Raw genomic sequence first — 23,906 nt, 5'->3', positions numbered from 1 at the left:
TCAGTGGTAAAGTATATCTCTGCTAATAGAGGAGCCACAGAAGTGGGTTCAGTCCCTGGTTTGGGAAGATCCCCTGGAGGAGGCAATGGCAACCCACTCCAATATTCTTGCCTGGAGAGGATCCTGACGGGCTACATCCATGGGGTCAAAAAGAGTCAGACACTGAGCACATACATACACACGCACATTTCTCCCTCTAGACGCTTGTTCACCTTTCTTCTTTCATTTCTAATGCAGTATTACCTAAACAAACAAAGGATTTTATCGGAACTGAGTCTAATAAGAATTTATGTGAATAAGAACTTGAGACTCTTATGACTGAAATTTATGTGCTTTAATTGATATCGATATGTTTATTTTAGCCAAAACCTCAGCCTTTAGAGAAATGAGGTGCTATTATATTTTCCCTTTGTAGTATGTACATTACTAATTATATTTGTTAAGTCTGAATATGAATCTTTGTTGTTTGGGTATTTTCCCCTCCAATAAGGGTAATTTTTCATTTTTTATTGTTTTCTTTTCCAGTCAAATGACAGACAATAAGTTGGAAATATGATATTCAACATAGATTTGGGGCATTCCAAATAAGTTTCACTCTTTTCAAGTACAAGATGTGTTTCTTTGCCATGCAGTGAAAATTGACAGTATATTCTTGAGCTGTTTTATTTGTAAATTCAATATATTCTTGAGCTGTTTTATAGGATATTGGCATTATTGTTTGTTTAAAATGTTATACTTTATTCTTAAAAACTATTTTTCTAATTGCATTAATTTAAAATATAATATTTTATTCTATTTTTAAATATCTTTAATTATCTCAAAATATAGTTGAGTTTTAAACTAATATGTGATCATATCTCTAGAAAGTTATATCTACCTAAATCTGAATTATGGTTCCAAATAGAAAAAAACGCATCACAGAAGGCCAGCTCTCCAGTTCTGCCTGTGTTGCTCTGATCGAAGTTACTCTTAGTCACTGTTGTTTGGGTTCTGCTGTTAAAGAAAGTAATTGTCATGGTGGTTATTTATATACTTCTTAAGGAAGTATATAAAGAAAAAAATTATACTCCATAATTGTAGATTCCCAAACTGTTTGTTTGTGGAAACCAAACAGTTTAGCAAATAGCCATCATTTTATGAAGTGTATCGCTTTGAGCCAAGGTGGTCTGCATCTTTCATGGTCTACATCAAGGTGGTCTACATCTTTCATGGTCTACATCAAGGTGGTCTACATCTTCCAGAATTGTGCATTTTAAATAGACTCTTCAAAAGTTGCTAAGGCACATTATTCATAGTACCCAATCTAAAAGTCTATTAACAGATGAATGAATAAAGAAAAAGTGGAATATAAATACCATGGATCCATGTCTTGGCTATTGTAAACAGCAATGAATATTGGGGTGCATGCATCCTTTCAGACCATGTTTTTTTCTGTATATATGCCCAGGAATGGGATTGCAGGGTCATGTGTTAGCTCTATTTTTAGTTTTTTTAAGGAATTTGTTCTCCATAGTAACTATACCAACTTACATTCCTACCCCTAGTGTAGAAAGGTTCCTGTCTCTCCACATCCTCTCCAGCATTTATTGTTTTTGGGTTTAGGGGGTTCTTTTGTGATGATAGTCATTCTGACTTGGTGTAAGATGGTATCTCATTGCAATATAGATTTGTATTTCTCTGATCATTAGCAATGTTGAGCATCTTTTCACATGCCTTTTGACCATCTGTATGCCTTCTTCGGGGAGAAGGCAATGGCACCCCACTCCAGTACTCTTGCCTGGAAAATCCTATGGACGGAGGAGCCTGCTAGGCTGCAGTCCATGGGGTCGCTAAGAGTCGGACACGACTGAGCGACTTCACTTTCATCTTTCACTTTCATGCACTGGAGGAGGAATGGCAACCCAATCCAGTGTTCTTGCCTGGAGAATCCCAGGGATGGGGGAGCCTGGTGGGCTGCCGTCTATGGGGTCGCACAATACAACTGAAGTGACTTAGCAAAAGCATCCCTTCTTTGGAGGAATGTCTGTTTAGGTCTTCTGCCCATTTTTTTGATTGGGTTGTTTGTTTTGATGATGTTAAACCTCATGAGCTATTTGTAGATTTTGGAGACTAATCCCTTGTCTGTCACATCACTTGCAAATATTTTCTCCTAATCTCTCTTTCCCAGCATCAGGGTCTTTTCCAATGAGTCAGTTCTTCATATCAGGTGGCCAAAGTATTGGAGTTTAAGCTTCAGCTTCAGTCCTACCAATGAATATTCAGGACTGATTTCCTTAGGATGGACTGGTTGGATCTCCTTGCAATTCAAGGGACTCTCAAGGGTCTTCTCCAATACCACAGTTCAAAAGCATCAATTCTTCGACACTCAGCTTTCTTTATAGTCCAACTCTCACGTCCATACATGACTACTGGAAAAAACTATAGCTTTGACTAGATGGACCTTTGTTGGCAAAGTAATGTCTCTGTTTTTTAATATGCTGTCTAGGTTGGTCATAACTTTTCTTCCAAGGAGCAAGTGTCTTTTAATTCATGGCTGCTGTTACCATCTGCAGTGATTTTGGAGCCCAAAAAAATAAAGCCTGTCATTGTTTCCACTGTTTCCCCATCTATTTGGCATGAAGTAATGGGACTAGATGCCATGATCTTAGTTTTCTGAATGTTGAGTTTTAAGCCAACTTTTTCACTCTACTCTTTCACTTTCATTAAGAGGCTCTTTAGTTCTTCTTCACTTTCTGCCATAAGCATGGTGTCATCTACATATCTGAGGTTATTGATATTTCTCCTGGCAGTCTTGATTCCAGCTTGTACTTCATCCAGCCCAGCGTTTCTCATAATGTACTCTGCATAAAAGTTAAATAAGCAGGGTGACAATATACAGCTTTGATGTTCTACTTTCCCAATTTGAAACCAGTCTGTTCTTCCATGTCCCATTCTAACTGTTGCTTCTTGACCTGCATACAGATTTATCAAGAGGCAGGTCATGTGGTCTGGTATTCCCATCTCTCTCAGAATTTTCCACAGTTTGTTGTGATCCACACAGTCAAAGGCTTTGGCATAGTCAATAAAGCAGATGTTTTTCTGGAACTCTCTTACTTTTTCAGTGATCCAGCATTGTTGGCAATTTGATCTCTAGTTCCTCTGCCTTTTCTAAATCCAACTTGAACATCTGGAAGTTCATGGTTCACATACTGTTGAAGCCTGGCTTAGAGAATTTTGAGCATTACTTTGCTAGTGTGTGAGATGAGTAATGCTAGCATCACTTTGTGCGGTAATTTGAGCATTCTTTGGCATTTCCTTTTTTGGGGATGGGAATGAAAGCTGACCTTTTCCAGTCCTGTGGCCACTGCTGAGTTTTCCAAATTTGCTAGCATGTTGAGTGCAGCACTTTCACAGCATCATCTGTCAGGATTTGAAAGCGCTTAACTGGAATTCCATCACCTCCACTTACTTTGTTCGTAGTGATGCTTCCTAAGGCCCACTTGACTTTGCATTCCAGGATGTCTGGAATAATCACCATTGTGATTATCTTGGTCATGAAGATCTTTTCTGTATAGTTCCTCTGTGTATTCTTGCCACCTCATCTTAATATCTTCTGCTTCTGTTAGTCCATACCAGTTCTGTCCTTAATTGTGCCCATCTTTGCATGAAATGTTCCCTTGGTGTCTGTGATTTTCTTGAAGAGATCTCTGTAGTCTTTCCCATTCTATTGTTTCCTCTATTTCTTTGTAATGGTCGCTGAGGAAGGTTTTCTTATCTCTCCTTGCTATTCTTTGGAACTCTGCATTCAAATGGTATATATTTATAGACTTAGAGAATAAACTTATGGTTGCCAGGGGGAAGGATGGGAGGAAGGAATTGTTAGGGAATTTGGGACATGTACACACTACTATATTTTAAATGGATAGCCAACAAGGTCCTACTGTATAGCACAAAGAACTCTGCTCAATGTCATGTGGCAGACTAGATGGAAGGGGAATTTGGGGGAGAATGAATACATGTATATGTATGGCTGAATCACATTGCTGTCCACTTGAAAATATCACAACACTGTTAATCAGCTATACTCAAATTCAAAATAAAAAATTTTAAAGTAAAAAATAGGTAAATACATAAACACCATGGAATGCTACTCAACCTTTAAAAAAGAAGGAAATCCTATCATTTCTGACAACATGAATGAACCTATAGGGCATTATACTAAGTGAAATAAGCTAGACACAGAAAGACAAATATTGCATGATCTTTCACTTACACTTATATGTAGACTCTAAAAACAAAATTGAACTCATGGTAACAAAGTGGAATTATGGTTTCCAGAGGCTGGTGGAGAGGATGGGGGAATAAAAGGAGAGAGATTGATCAAAGAGTACAAACTTTCAGGTATAAGGTGAATAAGTTTGCAAACCAAATGTACAGCCTGGTGACTATAGTTAATATTAATAATAATGTATTATAAAAAATAATAATATATTATATGCCAGAAATTTGCTAAGAGAATAGAGCCCAAGTTATCACACAAAGTAATCAGAGGTGATGGGTGTGTTAATTAGTTTGATTGTTGTATTCATTTCAGTGTGTACATGTATATCAAAACATCATGTTGTAAATCTTTAATACATACAATTTTTATTTATCCAAAAAATTTATTTTTACATTGCCAAAGAAGACCATGTTTCTTCTGTGAAAAAGTGTAATTCCATGGTAAGTGGGAGGCAGCAACATACCCTTCCAGTGCTGAATTCTGCAATGGCAGAGAAGCTGTCTCTCGTTTTTATCCCCAGATCCTTTTATTCCCACAGTCCTTACCACAGTGCCTGACATATATTAACATAAAAGAAAATCAGTAACTACTCATTAAGTGAATAAGGAAGGAACTACATTAATCATCACTTTTTTAATAAGCAAAGTGTTTTAGTAAGACTTTGTTTTATTGAGCCTGTTATTAAGTTTGGGAGTGGAAACATCTGCTTTTTGATCACATTCCATCCCTTGTTTAATTTGATTCGGTCTATCACAGCCCATATTTCCTATGATACAAAAAAGTGCTGTGTGAAATTATTTTTTACTATCTTTATGCATTTTATCCCAGAGAACAGGGCCACTGTGGAACATTATAAAAGTATAGTGATAGTAGTTTGCTATCAAAATGAACTTCTGATTATAGCATGGAAAATAATCACTTCTTAGCTTTGGAAATCCATCATTCCTCATTGCCAAATTGTTGAACTGGTGTTATTTTCTCAATATTTTCTCAATCTGAAAAACTGCTAATTTTTTTCTTTTTCTCAGCTCAGAAGCTTTGCATGCTATTTCTTCAGCCTAAAGCATATCCTTACCCCTCATTCTTTTCGTGACTGGCCTCCTTATTCTGAAAATTGTAGCCTAAATGTCATGTCTCCAGAGAAATGTCCCCTGTTTATTTAAAGTGTGTTTCCTTGGTTCCCTATCGTGGACTAACGTTTGTTTACTTCAGAGCGCTACGACAATTAGGAACTCTTTGTTTACTTGAGTAGATTGCCTCAGTAGATTATAAATAACTACACAGACCATATCTGTTTTGCTTATCCCCAGCAGATAAATTAAGTTAAAATAATAAATAACTGCTTTTAAATGTGCGCTGATCTATTGATGTTAACACGTGGTCAGACATTTGTTCAACAATTATTTATTGAACATCCACCAAGTGCAAGGCTTTGGTATTCTAGAAATACCAAAACTCCAGGAATTCTAGAAATTAAGTTTTCAGTCCCTGTACTTAGAGAACTGAATATGATGGGGGAGAGACAGTTCCTATATGATTAATTCTTTGATTCAACAATGAATATTCCAAGCAGGATGCTGTGTGCTGACCCAACTGTCCTTCTTAAGATACTGAGAGCCTAACAAGTAATACAGAAAACTGAAGAGATGATTACAGGTTAGCGGACAAATACTATAAGAAAATCAAGCTTAGTGTTCTTTGGGAAGCCAGTTTTGTTACAAGTGATGTCAGAGAGAGAAATGCTTTAGAAAAAGAGAGAAAAATTACCCCAAAAAGGCTGTTACATAGTATATCGTATAATGATTAAAAACCAGCCAAAACCAGACTGCCTAGTTTAGGCTACCAGTTCTTCCACTTAGTGATTAATGTGACCTTAGAAAAAAGTACTTAACCTTTCAAAGACTGAGTTTTTTCATCTATAAAATACTTAACTCAGAGAACTGTTGTGAGATAAAACAAGATAATACGCATGAAATACCTATCATCTACAATGCCTGACCATAGTAGCACCTGGAGTGCATCATGATGATGATGATGATTATGTCATTTTCACAGGCTGCCTTACGTGTAGTAATGAACTTTTCTTTCCCAGCAGTCTTCACCCAAACTTCCTTTTTAGATCAGTCCCTAGAATCCTGATTGTATCCCCTATCCAGAATACAAAGGTCAGCTATATACACTCTTACCCATGTGCAGAGTGCCTTTCACACTGCAAAGAACACGGTAAACGTGGAAAATGTTCATCCCCTCCAAAGCATAATGAAGGCTTAAAACAGGTAAAGATGTGATTGTGTTAGAAACTGTTCCTAGAACCTCAAATTTAGATTAATATGGATAAAAGTAAATTTTTAGGTGTGTAAAAAGTTCTCTGCTTAACAGCTTCTGTTTTTCTCAATGATAAAGTATGTGAGAGGAAAATAGAAGGTGATATTGTAGAAAGTAAGGGAAACTAGAAGATATTTGATTGGAGAAGGCAATGGCACCCCCACTCCAGTACTCTTGTCTGGAAAATCCCATGGACAGAGGAACCTGGTAGGCTGCAGTCCTTGAGGTCGCAAAAAAGCAGACAAGACTGAGTGACTTCACTTTCACTTTTCACTTTCATGCATTGTAGAAGGAATTGGCAACCCACTCCAATGTCCTTGCCTGGAGAATCCCAGGGATGGCGGAGCCTATTGAGCTGCCATCTGTGGGGTCGCACAGAGTCGAACACAACTGAAGTGACTTAGCAGCAGCAAAGGATGGAGTACAAGAAGTCATTGTTGCCCCTCATTATCACTCCTAACCTGTCTGTTTTCTTTAAAATCCTCCAGCTCTTTTGAAGCATATCCAGTCAAACTATGTTGCTCACCACTCTGATTGTGGTTATCTATAGATCCTCTATGTCATCCCTTGAAAATTTTAACACCTGGCTCTTTTTGTCTCCCTACCACTATTCTAGTGATTGTTCTTTGTAATTTCAATATTTGCCTAAACCACCCATCCAACCTGATGGCTTGTTATTTTCTTGAACTTCACCCTGTCATTGACCTCAGCTGTTACCAATTGCTCCTCTACCTCCTAAACCTAAATTTCAAGTATTTCAATCTCTATACCTCCTATCTTTCCATAACACTTCTTCCTAGTACTCTGGATTCAGCAATTCTAAGACCCCACCCCCGTCCACTTGTCTTAGCACCGTTTTTCTGTTCATTGTGTGCTCAGTCATGTCCGACTCTTTGCAACACCATAGACTATAACCCACAGGCTCCTCTGTCCATGGAATTTCCCAGGCAAGAAACCTGGAGTGGGTTTCCTGTTTCTTCTCCAGGGGATCTTCCCCACCCAGGGATCAAACCCACGTCTTTGTGTTGCTTCAGCCATGTACAACTCTGTGACCCCATGGACTGTAGCCCGCCAGGCTCTTGTGTCCATGGGATTCTCCAGGCAAGAATACTGGAATGGGTTGCCTTGCCCTCCTCTAGGGGATCTTCCCAACCCAAGGATGGAACCATGTCTCTCATATTTCCTGAATTGGCAGGCGGGTTCTTTACCACTAGCACTACCTGGGAAGCAGACAGTGTCTTTACCACTGAGCCACATGAGAAGCCCCTGTTCATTCCATCCCTCATAGCCTTGCTTTTATTCAAACTGAATAAAGTGATCTATCATTATCATTCCCTTGCATGTATTAATACCTCCAAATCCCTTGTTAATTTCTACCCTTATAACAACCATTGTTCTGATTTCTATAATCAGGATTCATTTTGCCTGTTTTTGTACTTTTGTTTCTGGCTTCTTTTTCTTAATGTTGAAAGTCATCCTCATCATTATATATATGTATATATATCAGTAGGTCATTCTTTTTTATTGTTGAGTGGCATTACATTGTAAGAATATATCATAATTTGTTTATCCATTTTCCCGTTGATGGACATGAAGTTGTTCTAATTTAGGACTATTAATAAAGCTACTGGCTGTGATAATTCAAGCTGAAGTGGTAAAGAAATTTTTTTGTGGATGTGTGTTTCATTTCTCCCAAGTAAATACCTAAAAGTAGAATTGCTGGGTCTTAGGGTATATGTGTGTTTATTGGTGTATGAAACTGTCAAACAATTTTCCAAAAGGGCTAACCATTTTACATACCCAGTAACAATGTACATGAGCTCCAGTAGCTTTTTAACCTTCCATTCAACCTTTTCACATTTAGCCATATAATAGACTTCAAATGGTTTAATTTTGCAATTCCCTGATTAGTCATTCCTGTATAGTTTTTGTGAAGTCCCTGGGAAGGGGACTTCATTTTTTAATTGGATTTTCATCTTCTTGTCATTGTAAGATTTTTTTATGTATTCTAGATACAGTTTCTTTGTCAGAGATATGTAAGTATTTTCTTCCAATTGGTGGCTTGCCTTTTTATTTACTTAATGAAATCTTTCAAAAAGCAGTTGTAAGTTTTAATAAAGAATAGTTTATCAATTTTTTGTTCTGTGGATAGTTCTTTTTGTATCCTCTGTAAGACATTTTTGTCTTCTACAGGGTTATGAACATAGCCTTCTTGTTTTATTCTAAAACGTTTATAGTTTTAGCTTTTTAGTTTAGGTTTATCATTCACCTCAATTTGTGTATGGTGTGATATGAAGGTTGAGGTAGTTTTTTCCTGTAAGTGTATCTGGTTGCTCTGGCACCATTTGTTGGAATTGTTTCCTTTTTTCATTTAGTGGCCATGGCCTCTTTTTTCAAAAATCAATGAACCATGTGTGGGAAGGTCTACTTCCGTATTGTATATTCTGTTCTACCCTGCTATATGCTGCTGCTGCTAAGTCGCTTCAGTCGTGTCCGACTCTGTGCGACCCCATAGACGGCAGCCCACCAGCCTCCCCCATCCCTGGGATTCTCCAGGCAAGAACACTGGAGTGGGTTGCCACTTCCTTCTCCAGTGCATGAAAGTGATATGTGAAAGGGAAGTCGCTCAGTCGTGTCTGACTCTTAGCGACCCCCTGGACTGCAGCCCACCAGGCTCCTCCGTCCATGGGATTTTCCAGGCAAGAGTACTGGAGTGGGGTGCCATTACCTTCTCCGACTGGTCTATATATTCCATACCAATACTACACTGCCTTGATTATTGTAGCATTATAGGAGGAGAATTTTTCACATTTTGTTTTTCTTCTATAGTAGTTTTGCTAACATTTCTTTTAAGAAGTTAGTCCATTTTCTCTAAGTTGTTCAATTTACTAGCATAAAGTTGTGCATAATATTTTCCTATTTTTTAAATGCCTGGGGTCTTTGTAGTGATCTATCATTCATGACAGTGACCATTTTTTGTTTGCTTTTCTTTTTCATCACTTTTGATATGAGTTTATCAATTTTATTTAGATTTTCATAAGCAAATTTAGTCTATGTGGTCTCTATTTTTTGTTTAGTATTTCATTGGTTTCTTTTCTGATTTTTGTTTATTCCTTTCTTTAGAATAAATTTGTTCTACTTCTAACACCTCAAAATAGAAATTAAATTATTGATTTTAAACCATTCTGTTTTTCTAATACAGGCTTTTAAAGCTATTTCCCTCTTAACAATCTTATAACTACATTTAACAGGTTTGATATGATGTATTTACATTTTCAGGTAGTTTAAAAAGTTTTCTTTGCTTTTGATTTCTTCTTTGACCTGTGGCTTATCTAGGAGTATATTGCAGTGGTGGTTTTTAATTTCCAGTTATTTGGAGCTTTCTTAGATATCATAATTGATTTCTAATTTTTTGGTCAGAGAATGTGTTCTGTAGGATTTAAATTTTCTGAGATTCATTGGCATATATGTTATGGCCCTACCTAAGATTTCTTATGGTGTACTTGAAAAGAATGTATATGTTGTATCTAAAACAGTTGTTGGTTATTAACAGTTCTATAAATAACAAGGTCAAAGTAGTTGATAGTGTTCTTCAAATCTTCTGTATTCTTACTGATATTAATTATCTAGTTGTTCTATCAGTTATTAAGAGTGAGATGTTACAATATGCACCTATGATTGTGGATTTATCAGTTCCTCTCTTTAGTTCTGTTTGTGTGATGTATCTTGATGATCTGTTATTTAAGCGGATACATATTTATGATTGTTATGTTTTCTTGACAAACTGACCCTTCTCTCATTATGAAATGTTGTTTTTCATCTTGTAATACTCCTGTCTTAAGGCCTGCTTCATCTGGTATTAATATATATTATATATATATATATATATTTTTTTTTTTTTTTTCCCCTGCTTTTTCGTCCTTTGGCTTTCATCCTATCTGTATTTGTAGTGGTCCTCTTGGGTTTTGCTTTATAACCAATTTAGCAAGTGTTTCAGTTATAAACTGTGAATAACTATGAAAGGTCTAAGATTTTTAACCAGCTTGCAAGCTAATGATTTAGCTTACACAATTTCATATATGTTGTGGTAGGCTAAAAGAAAAACATAACCCCCCTAATTCGAAGATAGACTTTCCATAGGAAAAGCAATAGCCAAAGAATATCTTGTGTCAGTTCCCAACCTCCAGGCCCCTAAGGGCAATGTAGTGAAGGCCACAGCAGTTATATATGCAGTAAAGTTCATTACAGAGTAGGAAGCACAGAATTGGGCAACTCTAATCTTATACATTGCTGCTGTCCATCCTCCTCTCCAGAGAGGGAGACATCTTATCTTTACTCTGGAATGTAAACAAGTAGAGATCTCTATCTTTACTACCCCAGATTGTCTCCAGGAAGAAAGACCTTTCTAAGCTTTACTATCCTGGAATGTCTCCTTATACAAACATTTTTAACTAGGCTGTAAATGCCTTCAAAGAGGACCTGAACTGTTTAGAAACATGAAATATTCATAGAGAATTATCTCCCAAAGCCAAGACTCTGCTTTTTAAATGGAGTGTTTAGTTCATTTACATTTAATAATTATTGAAATGGTTTGCTTTAGGTCTATAATTTAACTTTGTTTTCTATTAATTCTTTATTTTTTTCTATTGTTTGTGTTTTCCTCCTTCCTGCGTTCCTTTGACTTAGTTAAAAAGAAAGTTTTTTTTTCAGTTTTCCTATTTTCAGTGGCTCCTCTTGGAATTGCAATATTTATTAACTGTTTATAGTTAATATTAGATCATTTCACATAAAATATAAGGATCTTTCAACATTTTAATTATGTTTAACCACCTCCCTGGCATCCTTTGTGCTATTTTGTCATTTCTTTTATACCTATACATGTTATAAACCCACAATACAATATTGTATTTTTTGTATTAAACCTCCAGTTGTCTTTTTAACAGTTGAGGAAGAGAGAATTAATATACTCTTTTCCATTTACCTGCATATTTATTGTTTTCAGTGTTCTTCATTCCTTTGCGTAGATCCGTGTTTCCATCTGGTGTAATTTCCCTTTAGCCTGAAGAACTTCCTTTGGCATTTCTTGTAGTACAGGACATCTGGCAGTACTCTCAGCTTTTGTTTATCTGAAGATAACTTGATTTTACTTTCAGTTTAAAAGACAGTTGCACTGAATCCACAGTTGTGAGTTAACAGCTATTTTCTTTAGCTCTATAAAAAGGCCACTGTCTTGTCTTGTGACCTCCATGTTTCTTATGGAGAAGCTGGCTGTCATTCTCATGAAACGTTAGCTGTCATTTCTATTTTATTCTGGTATATGTAGTATACCTTTTATTCTGTAACTACTCTTAATATTTTATGTTTGGTTTTCATTAGTTTGACTTAAATTACCTAGGTCTGTGGTTTGGTATTTATCTTTATAGGAGTTCACTGAGCTGCTCTTATCTGTAATTTAATGTTCTTCACCAAATTTGGAAATTATCAGGCCATAGTTCTTCAGACATTTTCTGCCTTATTCTCTTTCCCTTCTGTTTCTGGGACTCCAATTTATATATATTGTACTGCTGTTGCTACTGCTAAGTTGCTTCAGTCATGTCCGACTCTGTGCGACCCCATAGACGGCAGCCCACCAGGCTCCGCCGTCCCTGGAATTCTCCAGGCAAGAACACTGGAGTGAGTTGTCATTTCCTTCTACAGACACATAATAATGACCACTTACGATTTGGTGACCCACAGGTAACTATGGTTGTTACTCATTCTTTCGCCCTCTCATCTGTGCTGTTGTTCAGACTTCAGTTCAGTTCAGTCGCTCAGTCATGTCCGACTCTTTGCAACTTCATGAATCACAGCACGCCAGGCCTCCCTGTCCATCACCAACTCCCGGAGTTCACTCAGATTCACGTTCATCGAGTTAGTGATGCCATCCAGACATCTCATCCTCTGTCATCCCCTTCTCCTGCCGCCAATCCCTCCCACCGTCAGAGTCTTTTCCAATGAGTCAACTCTTTGCATGAGGTGGCCAGAGTACCAGAGTTTCAGCTTCAGCATCATTCCTTCCAAAAGAAATCCCAGGGCTGAGCTCCTTCAGAATGCACTTGTTGGATCTCCTTGCAGTCTAAGGGACTCTTAAGAGTCTTCTCTAACACCACAGTTCAAAAGCATCAATTCTTCAGTGCTCAGCCTTCTTCAGAGTCCAACTCTCACATCCATACATGACCACTGGAAAAACCATAGCCTCGACTAGATGGACCTTTGTTAGCAAAGTAATGTCTCTGTTTTTCAATATGCTATCTAGGTTGGTCATAATTTTTTTTACCAAGGAGCAAGTGTCTTTTAATTTCATGGCTGCAGTCACCATCTGCAGTGATTTTGGAGCCCAAAAACATAAAGTCTGACACTGTTTCCACTGTTTCCCCATCTATTTCACATGACGTGATGGGACCAGATGCCATGATCTTCATTTTCTCAATGTTGAGCTTTAAGCTAAGTTTTTCACTCTCCTCTTTCACTTTCATCAAGAGGCTTTTCAGTTCCTCTTCACTTTCTGCCATAAGGATGGTGTCATCTGCATATCTGAGGTTATTGATATTTCTCCCGGCAATCTTGATTCCAGCTTGTGTTTCTTCCAGTCCAGCGTTTCTCATGATGTACTCTGCATATAAGTTAAATAAGCAGGGTGACAATATACAGCCTTGACGTACTCCTTTTCCTATTTGGAAGCAGTCTGTTGTTCCATGTCCAGTTCTAACTGTTGCTTCCTGACCTGCATACAGATTTCTCAAGAGACAGGTCAGGTGGTCTGGTATTCCCATCTCTTTCAGAATTTTCCACAGCTTATTGTGATCCACACAATCAAAGGCTTTGGCATAGCTAAAAGCAGAAATAGATGTTTTTCTGGAATTCTCTTGCTTTTTCCATGATCCAGTGGATGTTGGCATTTTGATCTCTAATTCCTCTGCCTTTTCTAGAACCAGCTTGAACATCAGGGAGTTCACTGTTCATGTATTGCTGAAGCCTGGCTTGGAGGATTTTGAGCATTACCTTACTAGCATGTGAGATGAGTGCAATTGTGTGGTAGTTTGAGCATTCTTTGCCATTGCCTTTCTTTGGGATTGGAATGAAAACTGACCTTTTCCAGTCCTGTGGCCACTGCTGAGTTTTCCAAATTTGCTGCCATATTCAGTGCAACACTTGCACAGCATTATCTTTCAGGATTTGAAATAGCTCAACTGGAATGCCATCACCTCCGCTAGCTTTGTTCGTAGTGATGCTTTCTAAGGTCCACTTGACTTCACATTCCAGCATGTCTGGCTCTAGATGAGTGATCACACCATTGTGATTATCCAGGTCGTGATGATCTTTTTTGTACAGTTCTTCTGTGTATTCTTGCCACCTCTTCTTAATATCTTCTCCTTCTGTTAGGTCCAGACCATTTCTGTCCTTTACCGAGCCCATCTTTGCATGAAATGTTCCCTAGGTATCTCTAATTTTCTTGAAGAGATCTCTAGTCTTTCCCATTCTGTTCTTTTTCTCTATTTCTTTGCATCAATCACTGAGGAAGGCTTTCTTATCTCTCCTTGCTATTCTTTGGAACTCTGCATTCAGATGCTTATATCTTTCCTTTTCTCCTTTGCTTTTTGCTTCTCTTCTTTTCACAGCTATTTGTAAGCCCTCTCAGACAGCCATTTTGCTTTTTTGCATTTCTTTTCCATGGAGATGGTCTTGATCCCTGTCTCCTGTACAATGTCACGAACCTCATTCCATAGTTCATCAGGCACTCTGTCTATCAGATCTAGGCCCTTAAATCTGTTTGTTACTTACACTGTATAATCAAAAGGGATTTGATTTAGGTCATACCTGAATGGTCTAGCGGTTTTCCCTACTTTCTTCAATTTAAGTCTGAATTTGGTAATAAGGAGTTCATGATCTGAGCCACAGTCAGCTCCTGGTCTTATTTTTGTTGACTGTATAGAGCTTCTCCATCTTTGGCTGCATAGAATATAATCAGTCTGATTTTGGTGTTGACCATCTGGTGATGTCCATGTGTAGAGTCTTCTCTTGTGTTGTTGGAAGAGGGTGTTTGCTATGACCAGTGCATTTTCTTGGCAAAACTCTATTAGTCTTTGCCTGCTTCATTCCGCATTCCAAGGCCAAATTTGCCTGGTACTCCAGGTGTTTTGCATTCCCGTCCCCTATAATGAAAAGGACATCTTTTTTGGGTGTTAGTTTTAAAGGTCTTGTAGATCTTCATAGAACCGTTCAACTTCAGCTTCTTCAGCGTTACTGGTTGGGGCATAGACATGGACTGGAATGGGTGAATTTAACTCAGATTGTTCAGACTAGATGATACCTAGTTAGTCCTCAAGTTTACTGACTCTTGTGCTATCAGTAATCTGCTACTGTTGCAGGAAGGTGGACCCCTTCCAGGGCCCAAAACTGGGCTCTTGTCTAACACTCGGAAATGAATTGTCCAAGAAGACACATGTGCTGACAAAGCAAGAGATTTTATTGGGAAAGGGCATCCGAGTGGATAGCAGTAGGGTAAGGGAATCCAGGAGACCTGCTCTGCTGCGTGGCTCAAGTCTCAGGTTTTATGGTGATGGGATTAGTTTCTGGGTGGTGTCTGGCCAATCGTTCTAATTCAGAGTCTTTCCTGGTGGTGTGCGCATTGCTCAGCCAAGATGAATGCTAGCAAGAGGGATTCTGGGAAGTGGATGGACACGTGGTGTCTCCTTTAGACCTTTCCCGAACTCTTCCAGTTGGTGGTGGCTTATTAGTTCCATATTCCTTATCAGGATCTCCTGTCATAAAACAACTCATGCAAATGGTTACTATGGTGCCTGGCCAGGGTGGGCGGTTTCAATCAGTGTGCTTCCCCTAACACTGCTAAGCCTACTAGTGGAAATTTTTCTTTCAGATATTGTACTTTTCAGCCCCCAAATTTCCACTTATTTCTTTTTTATAATAACTTTCATTTCTCTCCTCAGTATGTTTTTATATCCCTTTACGTATTCAAGCTATAAAAAGTTCTCATGCATTTGCTAGTCTGTATCTCCTAATACAAGGGCTTCCTTGGTGACTCAGTAATAAAGAACCCTCTTGCCTATGCAGGAGACATAGGTTCAATCCCTGGGTCAGGAAGATCCCCAGAAAAGGAAATGGCAACCCAGTCCAGTATTCTTGCTTTGGAAATCCCATGGACAGAGGAGCCTGGGTGGGAGTCAGACATACCTTAGTGACTAAACAGTAACAATCTGCTAATATAAAGCCAATGTAAACATCAATTATATTTTCACTCTCTTACAAGGGTAATAATGGATCAGTTCAGTTCAGTCGCTCAGTCATGTCTGACTCTTTGTGACCCCATGGACTACAGCACACCAGGCTTCCCTGTTCATCACCAACTCCCAGAGCTTGCTCAAACTCATGTCCATCAAGTTGGTGATGCCATCCTACAATCTCATCCTCCGTCATCCTCTTCTCCTCCTGCCTTCAATCTTTCCCAGCATCAGGGTCTTCTCAAATGAGTTAGTTCTTCCCATCAGGTGGCCAGAGTATTGGCATTTCAGCTTCAGCATCAGTCCTTCCAAGGAATAGTCAGGACTGATTTCCTTTCAGAAGGACAGGTTTGATCTTTTTGCAGTCCAAGGGCCTCTCAAGAGTCTTCTCCAACACCAAAGTTCATAAGCATCAACTCTTCAGCACTCAGCTTTCTTTATGGTCCAACTCTCACATCCATAGTTTTGACTAGACAGACCTCTGTTGGTAAAGTAATGTCTCTGCTTTTTAATGTGCTATCTAGATTGGTCATAGCTTTTCTTCCAAGGAGCAAGTGTCTTAATTTCATGGCTGCAGTCACCATCTGCAGTGATTTTGAAGCCCAAGAAAATAAAGTCTGTCACTGTTTCCACTGTTTCCCCATTTATTTGCCATGAAATAATATATAACAAATTTGCAGTTATTATTCCTTGCTTACTAGAATCTTTTCAGAATCTTCTGTCTTTTCAGTAATGGTAAAGTGGTTATAATTCATTTTTCCTGTTTTAAGATTCTAAACAACAAATAACTTGTTTCCCTATTTTTGTGTCTGCTATGCCAAGTAAATGTTTAGTGTCTTACCTGATGACTCAGATATAAGCTATTGATGAACCACTTTACATATTTGAATTACAGAAAAAAAAATTTTTATTTGACAAATTCCCTTAAGCGTCTGGACAGCCATGGATTTCTCAAGCCACCTCTCAAATATATAGTTTTGTCTAGAGTAAGCTTCACATTGGCCAGATTAAAGGACAGATAATGCATTCGCCCACCCTAATTTTTGTGACAATCAAAACTCCTTCACAAATTTGTAAGTACCCAGGGAAGGGGAAATATCCCAGGGTTGAGAACCACTGTATTAGAATAATTAAAGGATGATTTGGGAGAATGGGAATTCTAACATGTATACTATCATGTAAGAATTGAATCGCCAGTCTATGTCTGACGCAGGGTGCAGCATGCTTGGGGCTGGTGCATGGGGATGACCCAGAGAGATGTTGTGGGGAGGGAGGTGGGAGGGGGGTTCATGTTTGGGAACGCATGTAAGAATTAAAGATTTTAAAATTTTAAAAATAAAAAACTAAATTTAAAAAAAGAATAATTAAAGGAAATTCTGTTTTAAAACAAAAGTTTTATAAAAATTAAATGACAGTTATGTATTTTCCTATGGATTAGGAGAAAATTATTTAAGAAGTTGTATTAATCCTTTTATAGGCCTTCTTAGTTTCTAACCTAGCTTCCTTATTATTAAGTCTTTGTCTGCTGTGAAAACTCTTCCTTCTTCAAAAACCAAACCACCTACCAGAAAAGTTTATTAAAATAGCTGCTAGTCTGATATGTCCATTGAGCACTTAAGATGTAACTAGTCCAAATTTAAATATAAAGCAACACTTAGTACAAAAAAGGATATAAAATATTTCAATAATTTTTACATTGATGCATGTGTTAAAATGAAAATATTTGAGACATACTGATTTAAATAAATACTGAAATTCTCCTGGTTTTCAATGTGGCTACTCGAAAATGTAAAATTATATATACAGCTTACATTTTATTTCTCATGGACAGTGCTGATAAATTATATCTCAGTGTGGAGACGCTTAAGTGTTCATCTGGTTGCACAGTTGCACAAAGGACCTTATAGCTATACTTGCTTTGTACATTACATAAGGTTGAGAAAACATCCTTCATATCAAATACCTGAGGGGATTCTTATTTTTTATTGTGATAAAATATGTATAACATAGAATTTACTAGTTTAAGCATTTTTAAGTGTATAGTGAAAATGAAAGTCACTCAGTCATGTCTGACTCTTTGCGACCCCATGGACTGTACAGTCCATAAGATTCTCCAGGCCAGAATCTTGGAGTGGGTAGCCTTTCCCTTCTCCAGGGGATCTTTCCAACCCAGGTCTCCTGCATTGAAGGTGGTTCTTTACCAGCTGAGCCACAAGGGAAGCCCTTTAAGTGTATAGTTGTGACATTAGGTACATTCACAGTGCTGTGTAACCACCACCGTCATCCATCTCCAGACCTTTTTCACCTTCTCAACTGAAACTCTGTGCCTGTTAAATACTAGCTTCTCATACCCTCACTCCCTCCAGCCCCTGGCCACCAGTATTGCACTTTCTGTCTCTATGACTTTGACTACTCTAGGTACCTCATATGTATGCATGCATGCTAAGTCGCTTCAGTTGTGTCTGACTCTGCAACCCCATGGACTGTAGCCCACTAGGCTCTTCTGTCCATGAGATTCTCCAGGCAAGAATACTCGAGTGGGTTTCCATGCCCTCCTTCAAGGGATCTTCCTAACCCAGGAATCAAACCCACATCTCTTACATTTGCCTGCATTAGGCAGGCAGGTTCTTTAGCACTGGCACCACCTGAGAAGCCCAGGTACTTCATATAAGCAAATTATATAAGATTTCTCCTTTTGTGATTGACTTATTTAACTTAGCAGAATATCTTCAAGGTTCATCCATGTTATAGTATGTGTCAGAATTTCCTTATTTTTAATACTGTATCATATTCCATTGTATGTGAATGTTGCATTTTGATTATCCATTCATCTATCAGTGGATGCTTGAGTTACTTCCACCTTTTGCCTACTGTGAATAATGCAACTATGAACATAAGTATACAAACATATATTTGAGTCCCTGATTTTACTTCTTTGGTATATTCCCAGAAGTGTAATCATATGGTAATTAAATGTAATTTTATGAGGGCTCACTATACCATTTTCTACAGCAGCTGCTTGTTTTACAATCCCACCAGCAATGCATAAAGGTTTCAATTTCTCCATATCCTTGTTAACAGTTGTAATTTTCTGGGTCTTTTTATAAATATAATAGTCATTCAGATAGTTCCAGCCAGTGGAGATCTTTGGAAGGTTGGTTAATAGTGACCTATGGCATTAAAACATTTAAAGTGTTCTTGCCAACCACCTCCCAACCCCATGTACTCCCAAGAGATACTTGACAGTTTCCCTGCCAGTGAGTCATACCAGTGCTCCTTTTTTCATTACCTAGGAGATATTATTGACACACTCAATCACACACATTTTTATGAACAAAATTAATTTTTATATTAGTTCTTTGAATATAAAATCAAGTGCCTAGGGACAGTCAGAAATAAATGAAATAGGAAAGATAAGAAAAATAGGGAATGGGAGGCTTCCAGTTCAAGATGGTAGAATAGAAGGACATTCATTCATTTCCTCCTGCAAGAACACCAAACTCACAACTAGCTCTTGAATAACCTTTGACAGGAGGACACTGGAACCAACCAAAAAAAAAAGAAATGTCCCACATCCAGAGACAAAGAAGTGACAGCAAGATGGTAGAAGGGGCACAAACACGATAAAATCAAATTCCATGTCTGTTGTGTGGGTGACCCACAATCTAGAGAATAATACCAAAGAAGTTCTGTCACTGTTGTGAAGGTTTGGAGCCTCATGTCAGGCTTCCCAGCCTGGGGATTCAGCAAAGGGACTGGGAATCCACAAGGAATCTAAAGACCAGTGGGATTTGATTATAGAACTTCCACACAACTGGGGAAAACAGTGACTCCACTCTTGGAGGGCAAAACAGAACCTTGCATGCATCAAGACCCACCAAGACTGCTTCCCCCCTCTGTGGGGAAATAAAAAGTGACCCCAAAGGAGACTGACCAGTCCTACCTGCTAGTGCTAGAGAGTCTTCTGTGGAGGCATGGATCTGCAGTGGCTCACCATGGAGACAGGAGTAATGGTAGCAGCAGTAGCAGTCCTGGAAGATGCTTCACAGTGTAAGTCCTCTTGGAGGTTGCCAGTAACCCTACCGTAGAGCCGATAGACCCCAGGACTGGGTCACCTCAGGCCAAACAACTAACAGTGAGGGAGCATAACCCCACCCATCAGCAAATAATTGGATTAAAGTTTTACTGAACATGGGCCTGTCCACCAGAGCAAGAGCCAGTTTTTCTGCACCCCATGTCTCTCCCATCAGATGCTTACACAAGCTTCTTAATCTTATCCACCAGGGGGCAGACAGAAGAAGCAAGAAGAACCACAATCCCATAGCAGCTAGAACAAAAGCTACATTACAGAAAGTTAATCAGAATGAAAAAGCAGAGGGTTATGTCCCAGATGAAGAGACAAGATAAAATCCCAGAAAAACAACCAAATGAAGTGGAGATAGGCAACTTTCCAGAAAAAGATTTCAGAATAATGATAGTAAAGATGATCCAGGATCTTGGGAAAACAATGGAGAAGATGCAAGAAATGTTTACCAAAGACCTAGAAAAACTAAAGAATAAACAGAGACACACTAGAAGAAATCAATAGATTTCCTCCAGTGACCTGGAGGACAGAATGGTGGAAATCACTACAACTGAATATAGAAAAAAGAATTTAAAAAAAGTGAAGATAGCCTAAGAGACCTCTGGGACAACATGAAACACAACATGAATAGGGGTTCCTATTTAAACAGCATTCACATTATAGGGGGTCCTAGAAGGAGAAGAGAGAGAGAAAAGACCTGAGAAAATATTTGAAGAGATAATAACTTAAAGCTTACCTGACATGGAAAGAGTTAGTCAGGTCCAGGAAGTGCAGAGTCCCAGGTAAGATAAACCCAAGGAGGAACACACCAAGACATATAGTAATCAAAATGATGAAAATCAAAGACAAAGATAAAACATTAAAAGAAACAAAGGAAAGATGATAAAGGTTATCAACTGGTTGCTCAACAGAAAATCTACAAGCCAGAAGGGAATGGCATGATGTATTTAAATCAATGAAAGGGAAGAACCTACAACCAAGAATACACTACCCAGCAAGACTTTGATTTAGATTTGAGAGAAATCAAAAACTGTAGAAATCAAAAGCAAAAGTTAATAGAATTCAACACCACCAAACCAGTTTTACAACAAATGCTAAAGGAACTTCTCTAGGCCAGAAACACAAAAGTAGGAAAAGACCTATATGAAATAAACCCAAACAACTAAGAAAATAGTAATAAGATCAATCATACATATTGATAATTACCTTAAATGTAATTGGATTAAATCCACCAACCAAAAGACATAAACTGGATGGGCAAATGAAAACATGTGCATATATGAACTTTCACTTACCACATCAGTCTACTTAACCCACCAAATTATATATAACTATTTATATTGTTAGGTTAATCATGTTTCCATTATGGCTTGCCATTGTAGTTATCTTTTTTGTCTGGCTATTGATTGTGAAAACTGATAAACATCTTTTACTATTGTGATTATATAACTGTTATTCACCTAATACCATTGGATCATGATTGGTCAATAGAAAGTAATAATTCTATATCACTAAAACTACCATTTAATACAAAAATTTGGAATTACTTTTTAAAATCCAGATGTATATCAGAATTCTCTTGGGAGTTTTTGAAAAATAAAAATGTCCAGGTGTTGCTTTTTTTCTCCAAAGCTCCAACTGTGCTTCTAATGAGAAGGCATGTTTAAAAACAACTGGACTATATGATGACCTGTTACTTTTATCTAGTTTGTTTCACTTTTTCTGTTTCATATTTAGTGCTCCCATTTCATTTAGTTTATGTTTTCTAGTTTCTCCATCTCTTTTTTTTGTTGTTATTGTTCTTTCTCAAGCCTTTATCAAGGGTAGTAGAAAAGCTTTTATATACATATATATAGTGTATGATATATATGTTTTTAGAAAATTTATGAATTTTTGCTGAGCTAAAAGATTTATGACATTTTGATTCCACTTGTTTGATTTAGTATGAATAGAATACTAGATTTCTAATTTATATTCCCTCAAAACTTTGAATATAGTTCCTGTGTATTTTGGCATCTAGTATTACTGCAAATAGTCTAGAAAATTTATTATCTTAGTAATTTAAAAAAAAATTGAATGAGGCTCGAAACTTCTAATCCAGTTCTGAGGATATAAAGAATACTATGTTGTTAACAACAACAACAAAAGAAGAAAAAAACAAGAAACTAACATGTGATACAGTATTATTAACTAAAGTACAGATTTTGTTCAGATTTCACAAAATTTTATGGTAGTGTCCATTATTTGTTTTCATACCTTATTCAAGATTCCACATTGTATTTAGTTGCATTGACCAGCTTCAGCTGCATGCAACAAATTCTAGTAAATTCTCTTTTCATTTTTATTCTATTACAAATATTTTCTAATTTTCCTTGTTATGGCTTCTTAGATACACCCATCATTTAAAAGTGGACATTTAATTTCCAAATCCATGGGAATGTCTTTGATATTAATTTTTCATTTTGATACTAATTTCTCATTTAAATATGTCTTCTATGCAATCACTCTCCGTTTTTTTTTTTTTTTTTTTTTTTTCAGTCCTCTAACTTTATTGAGGTTTTCAGTGGCTAAGTCAAAGATCTTTCTTGGTAAATGTCACATTGCACTTGAAAATATATTGGTTATTTTCAAATACAATTTCTAATATAATTCTACAATGATAAGGGAACAAACTCCGTACGATTTCAATACCTTTAGACCATGAAATTTTTGCACCTTGTTTAATGTCTCTGTATATGTTCCAGTGTCTCCCAGTTTATAGTTTATGAGAACTTGAATGGAATTTGTACAAAAATTGTCTAAATCTTAATTATACTGAATTGATTCATAGTGCTTTGCAGATCTACTGTATCCTTCTACTTCTCTGTATAGTCATTCTAGTAATTTTTGAGAGTTTGATATTGAAACTCCAACTAAAAATCTTAATTTATCTACTTAAAAATACAGTTGTAATATATAGAGGAATTATATGTAACCTTGTTCTATACTTCCTAACTCTCCTGTAAATCTATTATACCTCCATAGTTTAAAAAATTAAAAAATTATTTAAAAATAAAGAAAAATAGAGGATAGTAAGAATTATGGGAAGATGTTTCTAACCATAAGTGAATAAAGAGTCCAAGGTTGTCAAGTCTTTCTTGTTTTCAAAAGAAGTTGAGAATCACAATTTTTATGTAAATTGTCTGAATTTTTAGCACAACCCAGACTTAACATGACTGACAATTTTAAACTTTTGGCTAAAAGAGAAATACAAATTATCTTCCTGGCTACTACATAATTTGCAAGGCTTATTCTTTTACCAATCAGTTATTTTCTTCACAGTACAGAAAATAATGTAGCTTTTTAGAAGAGTCTTTTTCCACAGCAGGGTTTGGAAACTGAAAATGGGAAGTGTATGCAGGCCTGCCCCATGTTAGAAAGACGTTCATTACATGCCTTCTTTTAGTTGTAAAAGGCCCAGGTAAGATTCTGAAATTACTACTTGCAAAGATATTTAAACTGTTAACAAATGGTCTTTTTTTACTTAAAAGTTGTTTTATCCAAGTAATTAAACATTTTTTTAATTTTCAATGTTTATACTACATAATTCTGTTGTCTACATTGTTTTAAATATAGAGCATTTGAAGAAAAACGAAAAGAACAAGAAGAAAGAGAACATCAAATCAGAGAACAGATACTTCAACAACGAAAACAGAAGGTTGAAGAAGTTACTGAAAAATTCCAGCGTGCCCATATTCCTTTTTCACAGCGGAAGAGAACAGGTGCCTTAATTTCTAGAGCAATATAAAGATAAAAACGAAAGTTGTAATCACATTCAACTTGAGTAGACAATAAAATAAATTAAGAAAAAAAGTGGAAATTCAGCCTATATGTTTTGAATAATAGGACTTTTGCCAAATGAAAAATTGCAATTTGATATAGGTTTAATTTGAAGAATTAATATTTTGTTGGATCTGTT

General features: G+C 37.1%; 1 protein-coding gene across 3 annotated transcripts in view; it reads left to right on the top strand.

Moving 5' to 3' along the window:
* The window catches only part of CEP126 (centrosomal protein 126), a 135,694-nt gene that overhangs the window by 19,090 nt on the left and 92,698 nt on the right, over window positions 1-23,906 (top strand). For all 3 annotated transcript variants that reach the window (XM_012095327.4, XM_015100875.4, XM_012095326.5), the window contains exon 3: window positions 23,564-23,709. In XM_012095327.4, coding sequence (XP_011950717.2) covers window positions 23,564-23,709 — 146 coding nt within the window. The remainder of the gene's footprint in view (window positions 1-23,563; window positions 23,710-23,906) is intronic.

This window comes from Ovis aries, chromosome 15 (assembly GCF_016772045.2).
Source record: "Ovis aries strain OAR_USU_Benz2616 breed Rambouillet chromosome 15, ARS-UI_Ramb_v3.0, whole genome shotgun sequence".
Taxonomy (NCBI): domain Eukaryota; kingdom Metazoa; phylum Chordata; class Mammalia; order Artiodactyla; family Bovidae; genus Ovis; species Ovis aries.
Note: the sequence above shows the minus strand (reverse complement) of the source record. Positions and strands in the feature narration are given on the sequence as shown.